This window comes from Sus scrofa, chromosome 18 (genome assembly GCF_000003025.6).
Source record: "Sus scrofa isolate TJ Tabasco breed Duroc chromosome 18, Sscrofa11.1, whole genome shotgun sequence".
Classification (NCBI taxonomy): domain Eukaryota; kingdom Metazoa; phylum Chordata; class Mammalia; order Artiodactyla; family Suidae; genus Sus; species Sus scrofa.
Window position 1 is genome coordinate 7,752,931 of NC_010460.4, and position 20,316 is coordinate 7,773,246.

Here is a 20,316-nt window from a genome sequence, read left to right on the forward strand (position 1 = left end):
GTTTCTCTCCTTCGTGTAGCTGATTTTGTTTTGTTTTGTTTTGTTTTTTGTCTTTTGTCCTTTAAAGGCTGTACACGCGGCATATGGAGGTTCCCAGGCGAGGGATCGAATCAGAGCTGTAGCCGCTGGCCTGCACCACAGCCACAGCAACGCGGGATCCGAGCCGCACCTGCGACCAACACCACAGCTCATGGCAATGCCAGATCCTTAAGCCACTGAGTGAGGCCAGGGATGGAACCCTGCAACCTCATGGTTCCTAGTCAGATTCATTTCTTCTGTGCGGCGACGGGAACTGCCTTTTTTTTCCTTTCTTTTTTTTTTTTTTTTTTTTTTTTGATAATTTAGTTTCTTATTCCTGTTTGCTAGAATTCTCATCACGTCGAAATTTCTGCTCTACTTAGCTGAGACTGAACAAGAAAGCTCCCACCGGCACTTCTCCACCCCCCCACCCCCACCCCCACCCAATAGCTCTCAAACTTGTCAGCATGTTAGAGTCACCTGGGTGATGGGAGGCGGTACCCAGACGTTAGTGAGGGAATAAACTCCCCAGGTGTTTCCAATATACATCCAAGGCCCTCTAAACCACAAGTTCAATTGCTTCTGGCTACACCCGTGGAAGCCACGGCGTAGGTACAGACCAGCCCAAATGAACATCAGTGAAGAGGAGCCCTGGAAGTCCCTTGATTTCCGAGGTTAGAATTTTATTTATTTACTTATTTTTGCTTTTTAGGGCCGTGCCCGTGGCATATGGAGGTTCCCAGGCTAGGGGTTCAATTGGAGCTGTAGCTGCCGGCCTACACCAGAGCCACAGCAACGTGGGATCCGAGCCGCGTCTTGGACCTACACCACAGCTCATGGCAACACCGGATCCTTAACCCACTGAACAAGGACCAGGGATTGAACCCGCAACTTCTTGGTTCCCAGTCGGATTCGTTTCTGCTGCGCCACAACGGGAACTCCGAAGGGTTAGAATTTTAGTGGCTGAGTTGTGGGGATCTCAGAGAAGGGATACATTCAGGAGTTTCAGGGGTCTCAGGGAAGTGGTTATTTACCTAGCATCACAGAAAAAGTAAAGAGCAAAGAATGAAGAGCTCTCACAAAGCCAAGTCATGATTATAGACCAAAAAAAAAAAAAATGTATTTAGAAAAATCACCATTTAACAAATTGAGAGTAATAATTGAATCAGGTAAGAATCATCAATGGATGACAAAACTTACTAGGAGGAACCTGATGGCTTCATGGCCCCAGAGTATTTCCTGGTAATGTAGGAATTAGTTACAATGAGGAAGAATATTAAGTTTACCACAGAGAGACCTGGCAGACATGACCTCCTCCAGGGAAGGCTGTTATCCGCGCCAGCTGTGGACCTGTCTTCTGATCAGGTAGGACAGGAAGGATATACCATCAGTTCTATGTTATGTCTACCCAAGAAAGGCAAAAACCTTAATATAATCATGAGGAAATATTAGACAAACCCCAGATGAGGGATATTCTGCAAAGATCTGGCTTGTAATTAATTGTCAAAATGTCAAAACCATGAAAGAAAAAGGGGCTCAGGAATGGTTCCGCAGTAAAATCCAATGAAAGTAAATGCAGGAGTTCCCGTCGTGGCACAGTGGTTAACGAATCCAACCAGGAACCATGAGGTTGCGGGTTCGATCCCTGGCCTCGCTCAGTAAGTTGAAGGATCCGGCGTTGCCATGAGCTGTGGTGTAGGTTACAGACGCATCTCGGATCTCGAGTTGCTGTGGCTCTGGCTTAGGCCGGCGGCTACGGCTCCGATTGAACTCCTAGCCTGGGAACTCCATGTGCGGCGGGAGCAGCCCTAGAAAAGGCAAAAAGACAAAAATAAATAAATAAAGTAAATGCAACATGGGGTCCTCATCCAGATTATAGCTGCTGTTGTTACTGTCACTGTTTTGTGTTTTTTATAAAGAACGTTATTGGGATGATTGGCGAAATTTGACTATTGTCTGTACATTAGATGGCGACATTGGATAACATTAACTTCCTGATCTGGCTGATTATATTGTGGTTGCGTAAGAACATGTTCTTTTGTTTTAGGAAATATACACTAAGAGCATTTTGTGATATTGAGACACTGTGTCTAAAAAATGTCTAATTGTAATTGTGTGTGTATGAGAGAGAGAATATGGTAAATAACTTACAATTTATGGATGATGTTTGGGAAATCTGGGTTAGAAGTATATAGAAGTTCTTTATACTATTTCAAAATTATAGCTTATTTCAAAATAAGGGTTAATTTTTAAAAAGAAATGAGCATAAGCTATTTACAAATAGCATGAAAATAGAGCAAGTTGGGTGTTTTTTTTTTTTTTTTTTGAGAAAAAGGCAGAGCAGTCTAGGAAAAAAAGTCAGTTTAGAAAAGTGTCAGTTTTTTCAAGCTAGAGTTTTTGACTACCCTAAGTAGAGAATTTTAAGCCTGCAAGCTATAGTATACCCTTGGATTAATTTCAGCTCTCAGGCATCACAAGTGAGTAATAATATGTATTCCTTAGAGTTGCAAATCACTAGAATTTTATAGATAATTGCTTAAATAGCCAAAAGATGGTGATGTTTAAATTAAATAGGCCTGTTTTTCTACTTTTTTGAAGTATAGTTGATACACAATATCATTACAGGTGAACAATACAGTGATTCACAATTTTTGGAATTAAACTGCATCTATAGTTAATATAAAATATTAGCTGTATTCCGTGTATTGTATGATATATCCTTGTAGCTTATTTTATACATAAAAGCTTGTACCTCTTAATCCCCCATCCCTATGTTGTCCCTTCTCACTGGTAATCATTATTTTGTTCTCTATATCTGTGAGTCTGTTTCTTTTTTGTTATAGTCACTAGTTTTCTGTATATGTAGATGGCACGTTCAAGTGCCCTCATACGATATTTGTCTTCGACTTATTTCACTTAGCACAATGCCCTCCAAGTCCATCCATGTTGTCGCAGATGGCAAAATTTCATTCTTTTTTATGGCTGAGTAGTATTCTATCATATATATACATACTATATCTTCTTTATCCATTCATCTGTTGCTAAACATCTAGGTTGCTTCCATATCTTAACAATTATAAATAATACTGCTATGAACGTTGGGGGGCATGTATCTTTTCTAATTAGTGTTTTTATTTTTTTCTGGATATAGACCCAGGAGTGAAATTGTTAGGTCATATGATAGTTCTATTTTTAGTTTTTTGAGAAAATGCCATACTGTTTTCCATAAGGGCTGCACCAATTTACATTCCTACCAACACTGTGCAAGGGTCCCCTTTCTCCACATCTTCACCATTTGTTCCTTGTAGGTGTTTTGATGATAAGCCACTCTGACAGGTATGAGGTGATATCTCATTGTGCTTTTGATTTGCATTTCACTGATGATTAATGATAGAGAGCCTCTTTCCATGTGCCTGTTGGGTCATCTCCATGCCTTCTTTGGAAGAGTGCCATTCACATCTTCTGCTCATTTTTTAAAAATCAAGTTGTTTTTTAGATGTTGAGTTGTATGTGCTATTTATGTATTTTTTCCTTTTGTAGTGATTTTTATTTTTTTCATTATAGCTGGTTTACAGTGTTCTGTGAATTTTCTACTGTACAGCAAAGTGACCAAGTTATACATACATGCATACATTCTTTTTTCTCACATTATAATGCTCCATCATAAGTGACTAGACATAGTTCCCAGCGCTATACAGCAGGATTTCATTGCTTATCCATACCAAAGGCAATAGTTTGCATCTATTATCCTCAAATTCCCAATCCATCCCACTCTGTCCCCCTCCCCCTTGGCAACCACAAGTCTATTCTCCAAGCCCATGATTTTCTTTTCTGTGGAAAAGTTCATTTGGGCAGTATATTAGATTCCAGATAGGTGATATCATATGGTGTTTGTCATTCTCTTTCTGACTTCACTTAGTATGAGAGTCTCTAGTTCCATCCATGTTGCTGCAAATGTCATTATGTCGTTCTTTTTTATGGCTGAGTAGTGTTCCATTGAGTACATATACTACCTCTTAGTCCAATCATCTGTCCATGGCCATTTAGGTTGTTTCCATGTCTTGGCTATTGCAAACAGGGCTGCAAATGAACATGTGGATGCATGTGTCTTTTTCAAAGAACGTTTTCTCCAAATATATGCCCGAGAATGGGATTGCTGGGTCATCTGGTAGTTCTATGTTGAGTTTTCCAAGGTACCTCCATTCTGTTCTCCATTGTGGTTGTACCAATTTACATTCCCACCAATAGTGCAGGAGGGTTCCCTTTTATCCACACCCTCTCCAGCGTTTGTTATTTGTGGACTTTTTTTTTTTTTTTTTTTTTTTTTGTCTTTTTGTCTTTTTTGTTGTTGTTGTTGTTGTTGTTGTTATTGTTGCTATTTCTTGGGCCGCTCCCGCGGCATATGGAGGTTCCCAGGCTAGGGGTCGAATCGGAGCTGTAGCCACCAGCCTACGCCAGAGCCACAGCAACACAGGATCCGAGCCGCGTCTGCAACCTACACCACAGCTCACGGCAACGCCGGATCGTTAACCCACTGAGCAAGGGCAGGGACCGAACCCGCAACCTCATGGTTCCTAGTCGGATTCGTTAACCACTGCGCCACGATGGGAACTCCTGTGGACTTATTAATGATGGCCATTCTGATTTGCGTGAGGTGGTACCTCATGGTAGTTTTGATTTGCCTTTCTCCAATAATCAGTAATGTTGAGAATTTTTTCATGTGCTTGTTGTCCATCTGTATATCTTCTTTGGAGAAATATCCAAAGATGTTTCAATTGGGTTGTTGGCTTTTTTGCTGTTGAGCTGTATAAGTTGTTTGTATATTTTAGAGATTAAGCCCTTGTCTGTTGCATTATTTGAAACTATTTTCTCCCATTCTGTAAGTTGTGTTTTTGTTTGTAGATTGCTTTGGGTAGTATGGCCATTTTTACAATATTAATTTTTCCAACCCAGGAGCATGGACTATCTTTCCATTTCTTTGCATCCTCTTTAATTTCCTTGACTAATGTTTTATAATTCTCAGCATATAAGTCTTTCACCTCCTTGGTCAGATGTAGTCCCAGGTATTTGATTTTTTGGGGGTGCAGTTTTAAACGGTATTGTATTTTTTATTCCTTTTCTAATATTTCATTGTTAGTATACAGAAATGCTACTGATTTCTGAATGTTAATCTTATAACCTGCTACTTTGCTGAATTTGTTCAGTTCAAGTAGTTTTGGGGTTGAGTCCTTAGGGTTTTCTATATACAGTATCATGTCATCTGCATACAGTGACAATTTTACCTCTTCTCTTCCAATTTGGATACCTTTTATTTCTTTTGTTTGTCTAATTGCTGTGGCTAGAACTTCCAATACTATGTTGAATAACAGCAGTGAGAGTGGACATCCTTGTCTTGTTCCAGATTTTAGTGGGAAGGATTTCAGCTTTTCTCCATTCAGTTTTTCTCCACAGTATTATATTTGCTGTGTGTTTGTCATAAATGGATTTGATTATGTTCAGGAATGTTCCCTCTATACCCACTTTGAAAAGAGTTTTGATCATGAATGGATGTTGGACTTTGTCAAATGCTTTTTCTGCATCTATTGAGATGATCATGTGGTTTTTGACCTTTCTTTTTTTTTTTTTTGTTTTTTGTTGTTTTTTTTTTTTTTTTGTCTTTTTGTCTTTTTTGTTGTTGCTATTTCTTGGGCCGCTCCTGCGGCATATGGAGGTTCCCAGGCTAGGGGTTGAATCGGAGCTGTAGCCACCGGCCCACGCCAGAGCCACAGCAATGCAGGATCCGAGCCGCGTCTGCAACCTACACCACAGCTCACGGCAACGCCGGATCGTTAACCCACTGAGCAAGGGCAGGGACCGAACCCGCAACCTCATGGTTCCTAGTCGGATTCATTAACCACTGCGCCACGACGGGAACTCCTGACCTTTCTTTTGTTAATGTGGTGTATGATTGTATGATGTTGATTGATTTGCATATGTTGAACCATCCTTGTGAACCTGGGATGAATCCCACTTGATATGATGTATGACTTTTTTATATGTTATTGTATTCAGTTGGCTAAAATTGTGTTGAGAATTTCTGCATCTATATTCATCAAAGATATTAGCCTATAGTTTTCTTTGTTTGTGGTATCTTTGTCTGGCTTTGGTATTAGGGTGATGGTGGCTTCATAGAAAATTTTGGGAGTGTTCCTTCTGCTTCAACCTTTTGGAAAAGTTTAAGGGGGATTGGTAAAAGTTCTTCTTTGTATGTTTAGTAGAATTCACTTGTGAAGCCATCTGGTCCTGGACTTTTATTTGTAGGGAGTGTTTTTATGACATTCAATTTCATTTCCAGTGATCGGTCTGTTCAGTTGATCTATTTCTTCTTGATTCAGTTTTGGCAGGCTGTAAGTTTCTAAAAAGTAGTCCATTTCTTCTAGTTGTCAAATTCGTTGGCATACAATTGTTCATAGTCTTAGGGTTTTTTGTGTTTCTGCAGGATCTGGTGTGATTTCTCCTTTTTCATTTCTTATTTTGTTTATTTGGGTTTTTTCTCTCCTCTTCTTGGTGGGTCTGGCCAGAGTTTGTCAATTTTGTTTATCTTTTCAAAGAACCAGCTCTTGGTTTTATTGACTTTTTTCTATTGTTTTTTGAATCTCTATTTTATTCATTTCCTCTCTGATCTTTATGATTTCTTTCCTTTTGCTGACTTTAGGTTTTGTTTGTTCTTCTTTTTCTAATTCATTTAGGTGATGGGTTAAGTTGTATATTTGAGATTTTTCCTCTTTTTTGAGGAAGGCCTTTATTGCTGTGAACTTCCCTCTGAGTGCTGCTTTTGTGGCATCCCACAGATTTTGAGTGGTGGTTTCTTCATTATCATTTGTCTCAAGGTGTTTTTTAAATTTCCTTCTTGATTTCCTCATTGAGCCATTGGTTTTTTTAGCAGCATGTTGTTTAGTCTCCATGTAGTCAGTTTTTTCTCATTTCTTTTCCTGTGATTTGATTTCTAGTTTCATGCCATTGTGGTTAGAAAAGATACTTGAAATAATTTCTATACTCTTAAATTTGTTGAGGTTAGCTTCATGCCACAGTATGTGATCAATTCTTGAGAATGTTCCATGCGCACTTGAGAAGAATGTATATTCTGGTTTTTTTTAATGTAATGTCCTGAAAATGTCAATTAAGTCTAACTTTTCTATTGTGTCCTTTAGGATCTCTGTTGCCTTATTGATTTTCTTATTGATTTTCTAGAGGATCTGTCCATTAAAGTGAATGGGGTTTTAAAGCCTCCTACTTTGATTGTACTCCCATCGATTTCTCCTTTTATGTCTGTTAATACTTGTTGTAGGTATCTGGGTGCTCCTATATTAGGGGAATAGATATTGATGATTGTAATATCCTCTTCTTAAATGGATCCTTTAACTATTAAATAGTGTCCTTCTTTGTCTTTCTTTATGGCCTTCATTTTAAAGTCTATTTTGTCTGATATGGGTATTGTAATTCCTTCCTTCCTGTCTTGTCCATTGTTATGAAATATCTTTTCCCATCCCCTCACTTTCAGTCTATATGTGTCCTTTGCCCTAATGTGAGTCTCTTGTAGACAGCAGATTGTAGGTTTTTGGGTTTTTATCCAATCTGCCACTCTGTGTCTTTTGTTTGGAGCATTTAGTCCATTGACATTTAAGGTAGTTATTGATAGATACATATTTATTTCCATTTTAAACCTTGTTTTCCAGTTGATTCTATGTATCTCTTTTCTTCCTTTCTTTTTTTGGATGGATGATTTCCATTTATTCTATCCTTGAGTACTTTTCTCTTTAGTTTTCATGATTGTAATATTTGGTTTTGATTTTGGTTGCCCTGTTTTTTAAATATGTTAATCCCTTCTTGTATCTGCCTGCTTTAGCCTGATAGTCATATAGGCTTAAGTACATTATTAAAATAAAAAAAAAGAATCTATATTTTCTTACTTTCTTCCCTCACATCCTATGATTTTGAAGTCTTTTTTTTTTTTTTTTTCTTTTTCTTTTTGGTCTTTTAAGGTCACACCCATGGCATATGGAGGTTCCCAGGCTAGGGGTCTAATTGGACCTATTGCTGCCAGCCTACACCACAGCCACAGCAACACCAGATCCTTAACCCACTGAGCAAGGCCAGGAGTCAAACCCACAACTTCATGGTTCCTAGTCACACCACAGTGGGAACTCCTAAAGTCTTTTTTTAACATGTTTAGATGTGTTTGCTGGCTTGTTTAAGTGATTGCTTTCCTGCTGTGGTTTCCTCCATTCTATTTCTTCTTACTTTTTTTTTTGTTTAGAGAAGCCCTTTCAGTATTTCTTTTAGAATGGGTTTAGTATTGCTGTACTCTTTTAGCTTTTGTTTGTTGGAGAAATTCTTTATTTCCCCTTCTAATTTAAATGATATTCTTGCTGGATAGTGTATTCTAGGTTGCAAATTTTTTTCCTTTCAGCACTTTCAATACCTTGCCACTCCCTTCTGGCCTGTAGTGTTTCTGTAGAGAAATCAGCTGATATCCTTATGGGGGTTCCCTTATAATTAATGATTTGTTTTTCTCTTGCTGCCTTTAGAATCCTCTCTTTAACTTTTGCCATTTTTATTATAATATATCTTGGTGTGGGCCTGTTTGGGTTCAGCTTGTTTGGGGCCCTCTGTGCTTCCTGTATCTCGATATCAGTATGCTTTAGATTTGGAAAGTTTTCAGCCATAATTTCTTCAAATATATTTTCAATCTCCTTTTCTTTCTCTTTTCCTTCTGGAATTCTTATTATGTGTATATTGTCCCACTTTATATTATCCCATAGATCTCTTATATTGCTTTCATGTTTTTTCATTTGGTTTTCCGTCTGCTGTCCTGATTGGATGATTTCCATTTTTCTATCTTCCAAGTCACTAATTCATTCCTCTGCATTATTCATTCTGCTCTTTAGTGCCTTTAGCTCAGTTTGTGTCTCAGCAAATGAATTTTCTAATTTTTTATGTTCCTCCTTATATTTTCTAGTTCCTTTCTAAAGGAATCTGCATTACTGTTCATATCTGCTCTTAATTCCTTCAGTATTTTTACTACCTCCCTTTTGAACTCAGTGTCTGTCAGACTGCAGAGGTCTGTTTCATTGCTTACTGCTTCAGGTCAACTCTCCTGTTAACTGGGAATGGTTCCTGAGCTTCTTTGTCTTGTTTATGCTTTTCTTTTTCTGTGAGTATAGGGAAGCCAAACTATAGTCTTGGAGGGCTGCGTCTATGCAAGAGTGCCCCTTTGTATTTTGTGGGGGTTACTATTTATTTTTAGCATGGGAGTTTGAATATTTGCCATCTTTCTTCAGTGTGGACAGGCTGTTATCCCCAGGGTGCTGAGTGTGTTTCCAGGGAGAAGGAGGCAATGGGTAGGGCTAGTAGTCAGTGCCTGGTTGCTGGGCTCTTAACAGCGGCAAGGACCTGCAGGAAGGTGGCACAGGCTACTCCTAGGGCCCTGGGAAGTGGTGATGAGCCGAGGCAGATTTAGAAGGTGCCCAGAGCATTTGGCAGTGGCAGCAGCAGGATGTGTGAGTTCCCAGGGGAGTGAGAGCAACAACAAGTAGTGTTTGATTGCAGTGCCCTCCTCTGAGGTGACTGGAGCTTCACCTCAGGGACCCCTAGTGGTAGCGGGCCATGCCCACCTCTGGAGTCAATGATAACTGTGGTGGTTTGCCCTGGCCACCTGAAGACCGTTCAAGAAGTGCCCATCATACTCAGCCCACAGAGGAGATGCTGCACAGGCTGTTGCTAGTTGCAGGCTCCTGGGAAATGACAGAGATCAAATATGTGGTCACTGCCCAGAGCTTTCAGCAGTGGCAGCAACAGGGCTGGTGTGCTCCCAGGGGTACGAGAACAACAACTGGTAGTGTTCGCTCTCAATGCCCTCCTCTGTGGTACCTTTGAGGTGACTGGGGTCACAAATGGTGCCTGTTCACGGACCCCTTGGTGATGACGGGCCACACCTACCTCTGGAGTCAGAACTGCGGTGGTTTGCCCCCACCACCTGCAGACCATGCAAGAAGCACCCATCCCGCTTAGCCCATAAAGGAGGTGCTGCACCAGCTGCTCCTAGTTGTAGGGTCTTGGGAAAGGACAGTGATCAAACATCTGGGGGCCACCTGGAGTGTTTGGCAGCAGCCGATGCAAGCCGGGTATGTTCCCAGGACAGTGAGAGCAATACCATATGGTGCTTGGTTGCAGTGCCTTTTTTTTTACCGACCCCTGAGGTGACTGGGGCCACAGGTGGACCCCAATCACAGGCCCCCAGTGGTGGTAAGGCCATGCCTCCCTCTGGCTTCCAAGACGACTACTGCAGGGCATCCCTGCTGCCTGTAGATCATGTGAGAGGCACCACATCACACTTAGCCCTGTGCTGCCCTTAGCCCACACAAGAGGTTTCCGGCCAGCCTAGCTTGCACAAGAAGCACCTAGTCTCTAGTCTCCCGTAGCCAGAGCAAGTGGCTTCTTGCTACCCGTAGTCCGCGCCAGAGGCGGCCCAACCTCTGAGACCCCATGCGCGCGCATGCGCGGGGAGTTTCCTCTGGCGTCCGCCCCTCCTGCTCTCACTCTCCCCAACAAAGGGCGCCTTGCTCCTCCTGCGAGCCCAGACCTTCTCCTGGGTTCCCTCCGCGTGGCGTTCCACTCCCCAGCCCATAGCACACTGCTCCCCTGTCTTTGGTGCACTGCTCCTTAGCCCCTAGCTGTCCCCACACAGCCAGCCCCAGTCCCCTCCCCAGGCCTGACTCCCGGAACCTGAGTCTCAGCACCCAGCCCCCGCCTGAGTGTCTCGGGCTGTGGTGTCTGTGCTGGTGGTTCAGATCATCTATGCAGCTCTCACGCCGCTTTGCTGTTCTTAGTGCAGCTGCTGTGCTTGTCTCTGACTGTGAGGTCCTTTCCACTCGGCTGATCTTGCATTGGTCAGGTGGCTTCCCAGGGCGCGGGTTCCTTTTCTCCTTCACAGCTCCATCTCAGGAGTGCTAGTTCCGTGTCCTGATTCCTTTTTTCTCTCGCCTTTTCTTTTGTTCTACCCGGTTATGTCAAGGGTTTCTTGCTTTTTGGAGGTTTAAGTTCTTCTGCCAGCGCTCAGTGGATGTTCTGTGCAAGTCGTTTTACATGTAGATGCGTTTCTTTGATGTGTTTGTGGGAGAAGGTGAGCTGACCTCTTACTCCTCTGCCATCTAGACCCACCCCCCCATTTATGTATTTTGAATATTAGCCCCTTATCTGTCATATCATTAGCAAATATTTTTTCCCATTTAGTAGGTCCTCTTTTCATTTTGTCAGCGGCTTCCTTTGCTTTGCAAAAGCTTTTAAGTTTAATTAGATCCCATTTGTTTATTTTTGCTTTTATTTTATTTGCTTTAGGAGATGTATCCAAAAAATTATTGCTATAATTTATGTCAAAGAGTGTCCTGTCCATATTTTCCTCTAGGAGTTTTATGGTTTCCAGTCTCATATTTCGGTCTTTCATCAATTTTGAGTTTAAGAGAGTGATGTTGAAGAAATAGGGAGATTTATTTTTGTTATGTTTTGGTTTTTGGCCACACCCATGGCATCCTTAGCCGGGGATCAGAACTTCATCACAGCAGTGTTCCAAGCCACAGCAGTGACAACGCCAGATACTTAACCCATTAGGCCACCAGGGAACTCTGAAATAGGGAGGTTTAATCTAGATAGCTAGCAAGAAAATAGTGGCCACCTTAGGAAAAGTTATCAGAAATATGGTTTAAGATGAAAAACTAAAGCTTGTGAATTGACCTCTGAGGAACCAAAATTTATCTTCATCCCAGGAAAAATGTTTTAAAAATAATACTGCCCAAAAATTCAATGGGCGACCTTTTGAGAATGTATTTGATCAGACTCTGATGAGGATTGGAAAGATACGGTTTAGAGGAAACTGTTACATGAGGTGGGAATTTTAAGCTACACAGGCTTAAAATCTTTTCCAACTCGGCTGTGATTCTGTCTCTGCAGACACTGGGAAATACGCTTGTATTGCCTTCGTAACACGGTCTGTCATCTCTATTACCAATGTTCTTTCTGAAACATCACCTATTTAATAATTCAATAAAATCCTAAATTTTTCACAAGCTAGAATTGGAGATATATTTATCCATAAAGGTCACAGGAATTATTATAATCCTCAATTATAACTTGTCCAAAAGAAAAACACAACCTCCAATTCTAATTTGAAATCAGAACACCTTGTATTGCTCTTAGACTTATCATATGATACAACTTCTCACCTTGGGGGAAAGCAGCTTTTCAAAGACCTTTAACCATCTTGTGGCCAAATGAGGCAGCCCCTGCCGAGGCTGAGATCACCTCTGAGGTTTTCCCATCTCCTAGTGCCGATCAGAGATCCCCCAGCCCCGGGAGATTGCTGCTTCCCCCAGTACAGTGTCAACCCCACCTCACTTCATGCCCCACTCACCATGGTGTGACTGTACAGTGTGGTTTCTCTCAGTAAGTATTTAAACATTTGCTTTCCTTTTTGGACAAAACTGCAGTGAATTGAAGTATAACCAGTGTATAAACACCTGGTACAGCTAAGTTGTGGAACAGCTATCATCCTGTCCCCGCAGTGCAGAGCCTGGACACAAGTCCCTGCTGGGACAACACTGTGACACTCAGCATCCCACTGCTGGAGCGAGAGAGAAGCCAGGCTACCTGAGCCAGGTTGCTCATCAGTGAGTCCACCTACAGTGCTCTTTGAAGAGCAGGATGAAACACCGATGTATTAAATTTCATCGTAAAAAAACCAAAGAATATTTGACTGGCAGGGAATGTATTTCCCATATAAAATAATGTGCATGAACTCACACACACACACGGTCATATGGACTCTACCAGCTATGTCAAAATTGTTTTTGTCTGTTATTTGTTCATACGTTGTCCTAAGCTAGAGCTCTTTAGAGGGTGACATATGAGGACTTCTCTTGTGGTGCAGCAGGTTAAGGATTCAGTGTTGCCACTGCTGCAGCTTGGATCACTGCTGTGGAATGGGTTCAGTCCCTGGCCCGGGGAACTTCTGCATGCTGTGGGCACAGCCAAAAAAAAAAAAAGAATTATAAAAGGTAGCATGTGAATATTGGTAAGTATAAAAAGCTTAAGAGAAATTATAGAAAAATAACATAATATTAGGATAACTATATCCATTAACTTATTTTGTAAAATGAAGAAATAGGGGCATTATTTAATAGTGAAATATTTTGTCCCAGCTGAAAAAAAAAAAAGGGGGGGAGGGAGGGAGGAAACTAAAACCCAAAACATTTTCCACAGAAGCAGCATTTGGGACATAACAGAGACACTGCGGGGGAATATTTGGAGAACAGCTTTTCTTTACACAACGTCAGTTTGAAAAAGCAGAGTCAGAAAAGCCTTATTATAAAGTATCAGCATTGAAGAGAAACTGCTCTGCTATCAGGGAATGCAAGGGGAAGAAGAAAAAACTTTAAACAGACATAAGAACACTCAGGGAACTATGTAGTAATAGCAGTAATAATAAGCCTTTGTATGGGTTTTTACAGATTGAAAACGCCCTTCCACATACATGGCAGTTTTGATGTTTACTCCGTTTCGTAGATGAGGAAATTGAGGCAAGGAAAGGGGCCCCACCTGGTACAGGTTGTGCTCTTAGAACTGGTCTGATGGCGGTGAGCACATGGGGTAGGGGCTGATGCAAGCACACACACAAGTTAAGCTCAGGGCTGAGAAGCAGCAAGCTGGTGTCTGCCCTCACCTCGTCCCTCTCTCCATTTTCTGAACCTGGTTCTAGGGTCACACCTTGTGCATGGACTGGAGTTTCAATTCTCAAGTTTCTTTAAACGTCTCAAGTAAGTGCAGGTCTTTTTTTTTCTTTCACCCCTGTTTGTTGTTGTTATTGTTGCTCTTCTCTTATTAGGAGTATTTAACCTTTTCAGAATTCCATACTTGCAGTTACATTCGCTGCATCAGCACAACGGGATTGAAGTTCAGTAACTACAGAACCATGGTTGCGGAGTTCCCGTCGTGGCGCAGTGGTTAACGAATCCGACTAGGAACCATGAGGTTGCGGGTTCGGTCCCTGCCCTTGCTCAGTGGGTTGACGATCCGGCGTTGCCGTGACCTGTGGTATAGGTTGCAGACGCGGCTCGGATCCCGCGTTGCTGTGGCTCTGGCGTAGGCCGGTGGCTACAGCTCTGATTCAACCCCTAGCCTGGGAACCTCCATATGCCGCGGGAGCGGCCCAAGAAATAGCAACAACAACAACAACAACAACAAAGACAGAACCATGGTTGGTTGAACGAATTCCTCCCCAGTTTTCCAAATCCCAAGTGACTTTAGTGAAGCCTTTGGCCAACAAACCTGGTCTGGCGGGGTGGGCTGGCAACACAGTCCCGTGCACAGAGCTCTTTGGCTGGTATCAGGGTGTGTGGTGCCAGCAGACACCTGGTGAAATACGAGTGAGGGAGTCTTGGACCAAGTCCACTCCCACAGTTTAGAATGATGATGCGTTTTGTTTGTCAGGACCTAAGAGTGAAAGTGGGATCCTGCTGTCCCAGGGAGGTACTCCTCAAACTCTGTGGTCTCAGTTTCCCTTTACATTCAAATTTAGTGAAGAGCCTGTGCTTTGTTCAGGTGGGTTGTCCCTACTACTGTTTATTGCATTAGAAATGAAAATTGAGTCATTCGTAAAATATTCTGTAAAGTATTTATTTTTTCATGCATTAAAAATAAGATATCAAATACATGGTGACATAAATAATATATTTTTAATGAAAGACATCTTTTCGAAAGCCAAAAAAAATTAGTGAAATGAATAACATTTTATAATTGGCAAATGTGTTTAGTGTCTGGCTTAAGAGAAGACAGCGAGAATCTTGTCTTGATTTCTATATTTATCTAGTGTGACAACACAGAGCACAGTCTCTGGAAAAACGGCATCATATACAATGAGAGAAGGAATGAAAAAGGCAAAAACAATGCAGTGTTAACACGAAAAGAGGCTTGACCTTGTGGACTCCTGGAAGTGTTCGGGGGACTGCATGTTCAGAATACTGTCCTAGGGTTAAGCCTTCAAATAGCACCCACCTGACAATATTTGGTTATGACCACACATCTGCTCATGAGGGTGTGGGAGCGCTAAGAAGTAACATATTCGGAATAAGTGGAAGAGGGGATATGAAAGATCAAGACCATGCTGAAAGTCCCAAAGCACAGAAGGAGACTCTAGATGGTAAAATAAGGAGGGGAAAGCTGGTAAGTAAAAGACAAAGCAAACAATCCATGGGCAGCCGCTGCCTCCCTGATGCCCTATCTTCACAAACTCATCTCTGTCTGAGTGATTTCTGGTCTAGAGAAGGGTTAGGGTTCCGTAAGTGAATTCAGTCATTCGTGGTAACAGTAACAACCGAAGATTATCTTATAAATAAGTGTAACCATAATTCCCTCAAAGTACTTTGCATCCATCCAGAGTGTTGAAATGAGTGGTGTTTGCATTCGTAGGTATAGTAAAATTAGTACTTACAGCAGTCATAAATGCATTACTAGTTGGAGATATGCTCAAGCTGGGAAGAGTAGAGGTAAGAGTAGGAACAGAACTGATGAGAGGAGTTTGGAAAGAAGTGGTCATGACAAGAATAGTGTTATTTGTCCTAATAACATCAGTATGTGCAGAAAAAAACAGTACTCCCAAGAAACAATATTACCAGTGCTAGCAGCAGACAGACTTGTAGAAAAAGGAGTAGTCAGTCATCGGAGAAAGAGTATTAGTGCAAGTAGCATGAGTATCTGCAGGAGAAGGGGTAGAAAAAGTATTACCCATACTATTGTCCCCAGACATTGTAGGGGAAGGAGAATTTGTAATAGGAGCATCATTACCGGGGGTATCAACATCAGCACTTGAAGCAACAGTAGCATTCACAGGATGAATACTTTCAGAAACATTAGCCATAATAGAAAAAAAAAAAAAAACTATTGCAAGTGGTATCAGCACCACTGTTTGTAGGAAAAGGAGTAGTTGTAATTGGACTAGTATTACTAGTACTAGTAGCATCAATACTTGTTGAAGAATGAGTAGTACCAGTGCTAGTATCAGTAGTACTTGTTGGGAAAGAGGTAGTTGTGATAGGAAGAGTAGCACAAGTTTGAGCAGTTAGTAGTATTTGTAAGGAAAGGTACAGCATATAAGAAACATCCATACTCACTGCAACTTCAACAGCACTTGTTGGGACAGGCATGGTTGTGATGAGTAACTTTAGCGCTAGACAGCAGTAGTATTTGTAGATGTAGTGTTATTAGAAACAGTAGTACCAGTGAGAACTTCAGTAGCATTTGTTAAGAAAGGAGTGGTTGTGACAGGAAGGGTAACAACAGTGCCAATAGTGGTAGTATTTGTAGGGGAAGCTGTTGTGTTATCAGGAACAGCAGTACCAGTTGAAATTTCAGTAGTATTTGTTGGGAAAGGCATGATTGTGACAGGAAGAGTAACATTCATGCTAGGAATGGTAGTATTTGTAGGGGAAGATGTTGTGGTGTTTAGAATAGAAGGACCAGTTGGCACTTCAGAAGTATCTGCTGGGAAAGGTGTGGGTGTGACAGGAAGGGTAACATCAGTATTAGCAGTGGTAATATTTGTAGGGGAAGATGTTATGTTATTAAGATTAGTCGTACCAGTTGAAATTTCAGTAGTATTTGTTGGGAAAGGCATGATTGTGACAGGAAGAGTAACATTCGTGCTAGGAATGGTAGTATTTGTAGGGGAAGATGTTGTGGTGTTTAGAATAGAAGGACCAGTTGGCACTTCAGAAGTATCTGCTGGGAAAGGTGTGGGTGTGACAGGAAGGGTAACATCAGTATTAGCAGTGGTAATATTTGTAGGGGAAGATGTTATGTTATTAAGATTAGTCGTACCAGTTGAAATTTCAGTAGTATTGTTGGAAGCATTATTGTGACAGAAAGAGTAACATTCGTGCTAGGAGTGGTAGTATTTGTAGGGGAAGATGTTGTGGTGTTTAGAATAGAAGGACCAGTTGGCACTTCAGAAGTATCTGCTGGGAAAGGTGTGGGTGTGACAGGAAGGGTAACATCAGTACTAGCAGTGGTAATATTTGTAGGGGAAGATGTTATGTTATTAAGATCAGTCGTACCAGGTGGCACTTCAGGAGTACCTGTTGGGAAAGATGTGATTGTGACAGGAAGAGTGACAATAATGCCAGCACTGGTAGCATTTGTAGGGGAAGATGTCACGTTATCAGGAACAGTAGTACCAGTTGGAACTTGAGTAGCATTTGTTAAGAAAGGTGTGGTTGTGACAGGAAGAGTAACATCAGCGCTAGCAGTAGTAGCATTTGTAGGGGAAGCTGTCGTGTTATCAGGAACAGTAGTACCAATTGAAATTTCAGTAGTACTTGTTGGGAAAGGCATGATTGTAACAGGAGGAGTAACATTTGTGCTAGGAGTGGTAGTATTTGTAGGGGAAGATACTGTGGTGTTTAGAATAGAAGTACCAGTTGGAACTTCAGGAGTACTTGTTGGGAAAGGTGTGGTTGTGACAGGAAGGGTAACAACAGTGCCAGCAGTGGTAGTATTTGTAGGGGAAGATGTCACGTTATCAGGAACAGTAGTACCAGTTGGAACTTGAGTAGCATTTGTTAAGAAAGGTGTGGTTGTGACAGGAAGGGTAACAACAGTGCCAGCAGTGGTAGTATTTGTAGGGGAAGATGTCACGTTATCAGGAACAGTAGTACCAGTTGGAACTTGAGTAGCATTTGTTAAGAAAGGTGTGGTTGTGACAGGAAGAGTAACATCAGCGCTAGCAGTAGTAGCATTTGTAGGGGAAGCTGTCGTGTTAGCAGGAACAGTAGTACCAGTTGAGATTTCAGTAGTACTTGTTGGGAAAGGCATGATTGTAACAGGAGGAGTAACATTCGTGCTAGGAGTGGTAGTATTTGTAGGGGAAGATGTTGTGGTGTTTAGAATAGAAGGACCAGTTGGAACTTCAGGAGTAGCTGTTGGGAAAGGTGTGGGTGTGAAAGGAAGGGTAACATCAGTACTAGCAGTGGTAATATTTGTAGGGGAAGATGTCACGTTATCAGGAACAGTAGTACCAGTTGGAACTTGAGTAGCATTTGTTAAGAAAGGTGTGGTTGTGACAGGAAGAGTAACATCAGCGCTAGCAGTAGTAGCATTTGTAGGGGAAGCTGTCGTGTTAGCAGGAACAGTAGTACCAGTTGAGATTTCAGTAGTACTTGTTGGGAAAGGCATGATTGTAACAGGAGGAGTAACATTCGTGCTAGGAGTGGTAGTATTTGTAGGGGAAGATGTTGTGGTGTTTAGAATAGAAGGACCAGTTGGAACTTCAGGAGTACCTGTTGGGAAAGGTGTGGGTGTGAAAGGAAGGGTAACATCAGTACTAGCAGTGGTAATATTTTTAGGGGAAGATGTTATGTTATTAAGATCAGTCGTACCAGGTGGCACTTCAGGAGTACCTGTTGGGAAAGGCGTGGGTGTGACAGGAAGGGTAACATCAGTACTAGCAGTGGTAATATTTGTAGGGGAAGATGTTATGTTATTAAGATCAGTCGTACCAGGTGGCACTTCAGGAGTACCTGTTGGGAAAGATGTGATTGTGACAGGAAGAGTGACAATAATGCCAGCACTGGTAGCATTTGTAGGGGAAGATGTCACGTTATCAGGAACAGTAGTACCAGTTGGAACTTGAGTAGCATTTGTTAAGAAAGGTGTGGTTGTGACAGGAAGAGTAACAATACTGCTAGCAGTAGCAGTGCTTGTTGTAGCAGAACTAGTACTAATAGTCTCAGAGGGGGTAGCTCTAGTAGTAAATGTAGGAGGATATGAAGAACTCTTTGGGAAGGTACTCATCATTGGCGTAGTTGAAACTATAGGACCACCATGAATCCAAGAAATCTCAGTTAACTTTTCCAGGCTGATAATCTTGTCAGTCAATTGAATAGTTAGTGTCTGCCAGAAAAGAAGAGATAAAGTTGGTATTTTAGAACTTAAACATCACACTTAAGTTATACCTCAAATTATAGTAACAAAAAACAATGTAGTCATTCTTTTCCAAGAGAGTAACAGAAGGATATGGAGATTCCATTCAGGTCCCACTGCTTCTGACAGATAAATATGAAGACATATGCTGTGTGTTTAATGCCTATGCTGGAATCTGTTTCTTTCCACTTCGTGTAGTCAGAACTACATTGCTCAAAGGTATTTTCAGTGTTGTCTAAAATCAGTGTCTATAAAAGTCTCTTTATTTTGCCAGTAGATTTAACCCTGTTGTGTTCATGTTTCAGCATCTCCAACACCTCCACAATACGCAGCTGATATGCTAACAGAGTATTTCCCCCAAGAAGACATTAAAGATGTTCTGCATAGTCTTAACTGGAAGCAGTAACTTGCAGTGGGTGGCTTTGAACTCCTTATAGTTCTGAGAAGAGACTCCAGAGAGAGAATTTATGTGAGTGTTCATAGGGTCATTTTCTAAAATCCAAATATCATCAAGGCACTCTTTTTTTTTTTTTTCCAATTTTTTAGAAAACAGAAACTAACCATTGTCACTTCCTATGTGTCAGGAACCATATTTATTACAGGGCTAGTGTTCTAAAGTGGGGTACTTTTACCTCCGTGGTTGCTCTTGATATCTCTGTTGGTAATTCATCACCAAACAGTCGGCTTTGGTAACTAAAGCAAACTCTACCGGAAGGTCTAGTAGGGTCTCTGCTATTTATGTCACACTGTTCCGGTAACCAAATAATTTTATCTCATATCACTGAGGAAACATTCATTTTGATGATTACCAGGGTTTATGCCAACTGTCACAAGTCTGTAAGAGCTATCGCTTCGACTAGCGATATGAATAATTTTAGGAAGATGGGAGGAAAATGACCAATTTTAGACGATCACTATTTCCTTTGTTTTAGCCTCTGCCACAAAAATAAAGTCGATGTACTAGCCTGGGAGACCAGCCTTAGAACAGCACAAGTTCTCTGGGAAACACATGGAAAAGGTTTCATCAGGCGCCGATCCCTGAACTATACTGGGAGGATCACTAATGTGCTTTTTATTTTAGATTTTGCTTTTTAGGGCCACGCCCATGGCATAGGGAGGTTCCCAGGCTAGGGGTCTAATCAGAGCTATAGCTGCCGGCCTACACCACAGCCATAGCAATGTAGGACCCAAGCTGTGTCTGTGACCTACACCACAGCTCACGGCAACGCCAGATCCTTAACCTACTGAGCAAGGCCAGGGCTCGAACCCGCATCCTCATGGATCCTAGTCGGG

The 20,316-nt window shown here is 41.6% G+C and overlaps 1 protein-coding gene and 1 long non-coding RNA gene across 4 annotated transcripts in view; one reads left to right on the forward strand and one right to left on the reverse strand.

The window, feature by feature from the left end:
- Window positions 482-20,087, forward strand: LOC110257604. Its single transcript, XR_002340461.1, has 3 exons — window positions 482-692; window positions 13,808-13,865; window positions 19,329-20,087. It is a non-coding gene; the product is annotated as an uncharacterized LOC110257604 (long non-coding RNA).
- MGAM2 (maltase-glucoamylase 2 (putative)) overlaps window positions 14,901-20,316 on the reverse strand; it is a 95,887-nt gene continuing 90,471 nt past the window's right edge. Inside the window, exons 48-49 of one of the 3 annotated variants that reach the window (XM_021079094.1) lie at window positions 18,501-18,993; window positions 14,901-18,380 (exon numbers count right to left, since the gene is read on the reverse strand). In XM_021079094.1, coding sequence (XP_020934753.1) covers window positions 16,900-18,380; window positions 18,501-18,993 — 1,974 coding nt within the window. In that variant the 3' untranslated portion in view covers window positions 14,901-16,899. Of the gene's footprint in view, window positions 18,994-20,316 lie in introns of all 3 variants that reach the window. The other 2 variants (XM_021079095.1, XM_021079093.1) reach the window with 2 other exon arrangements.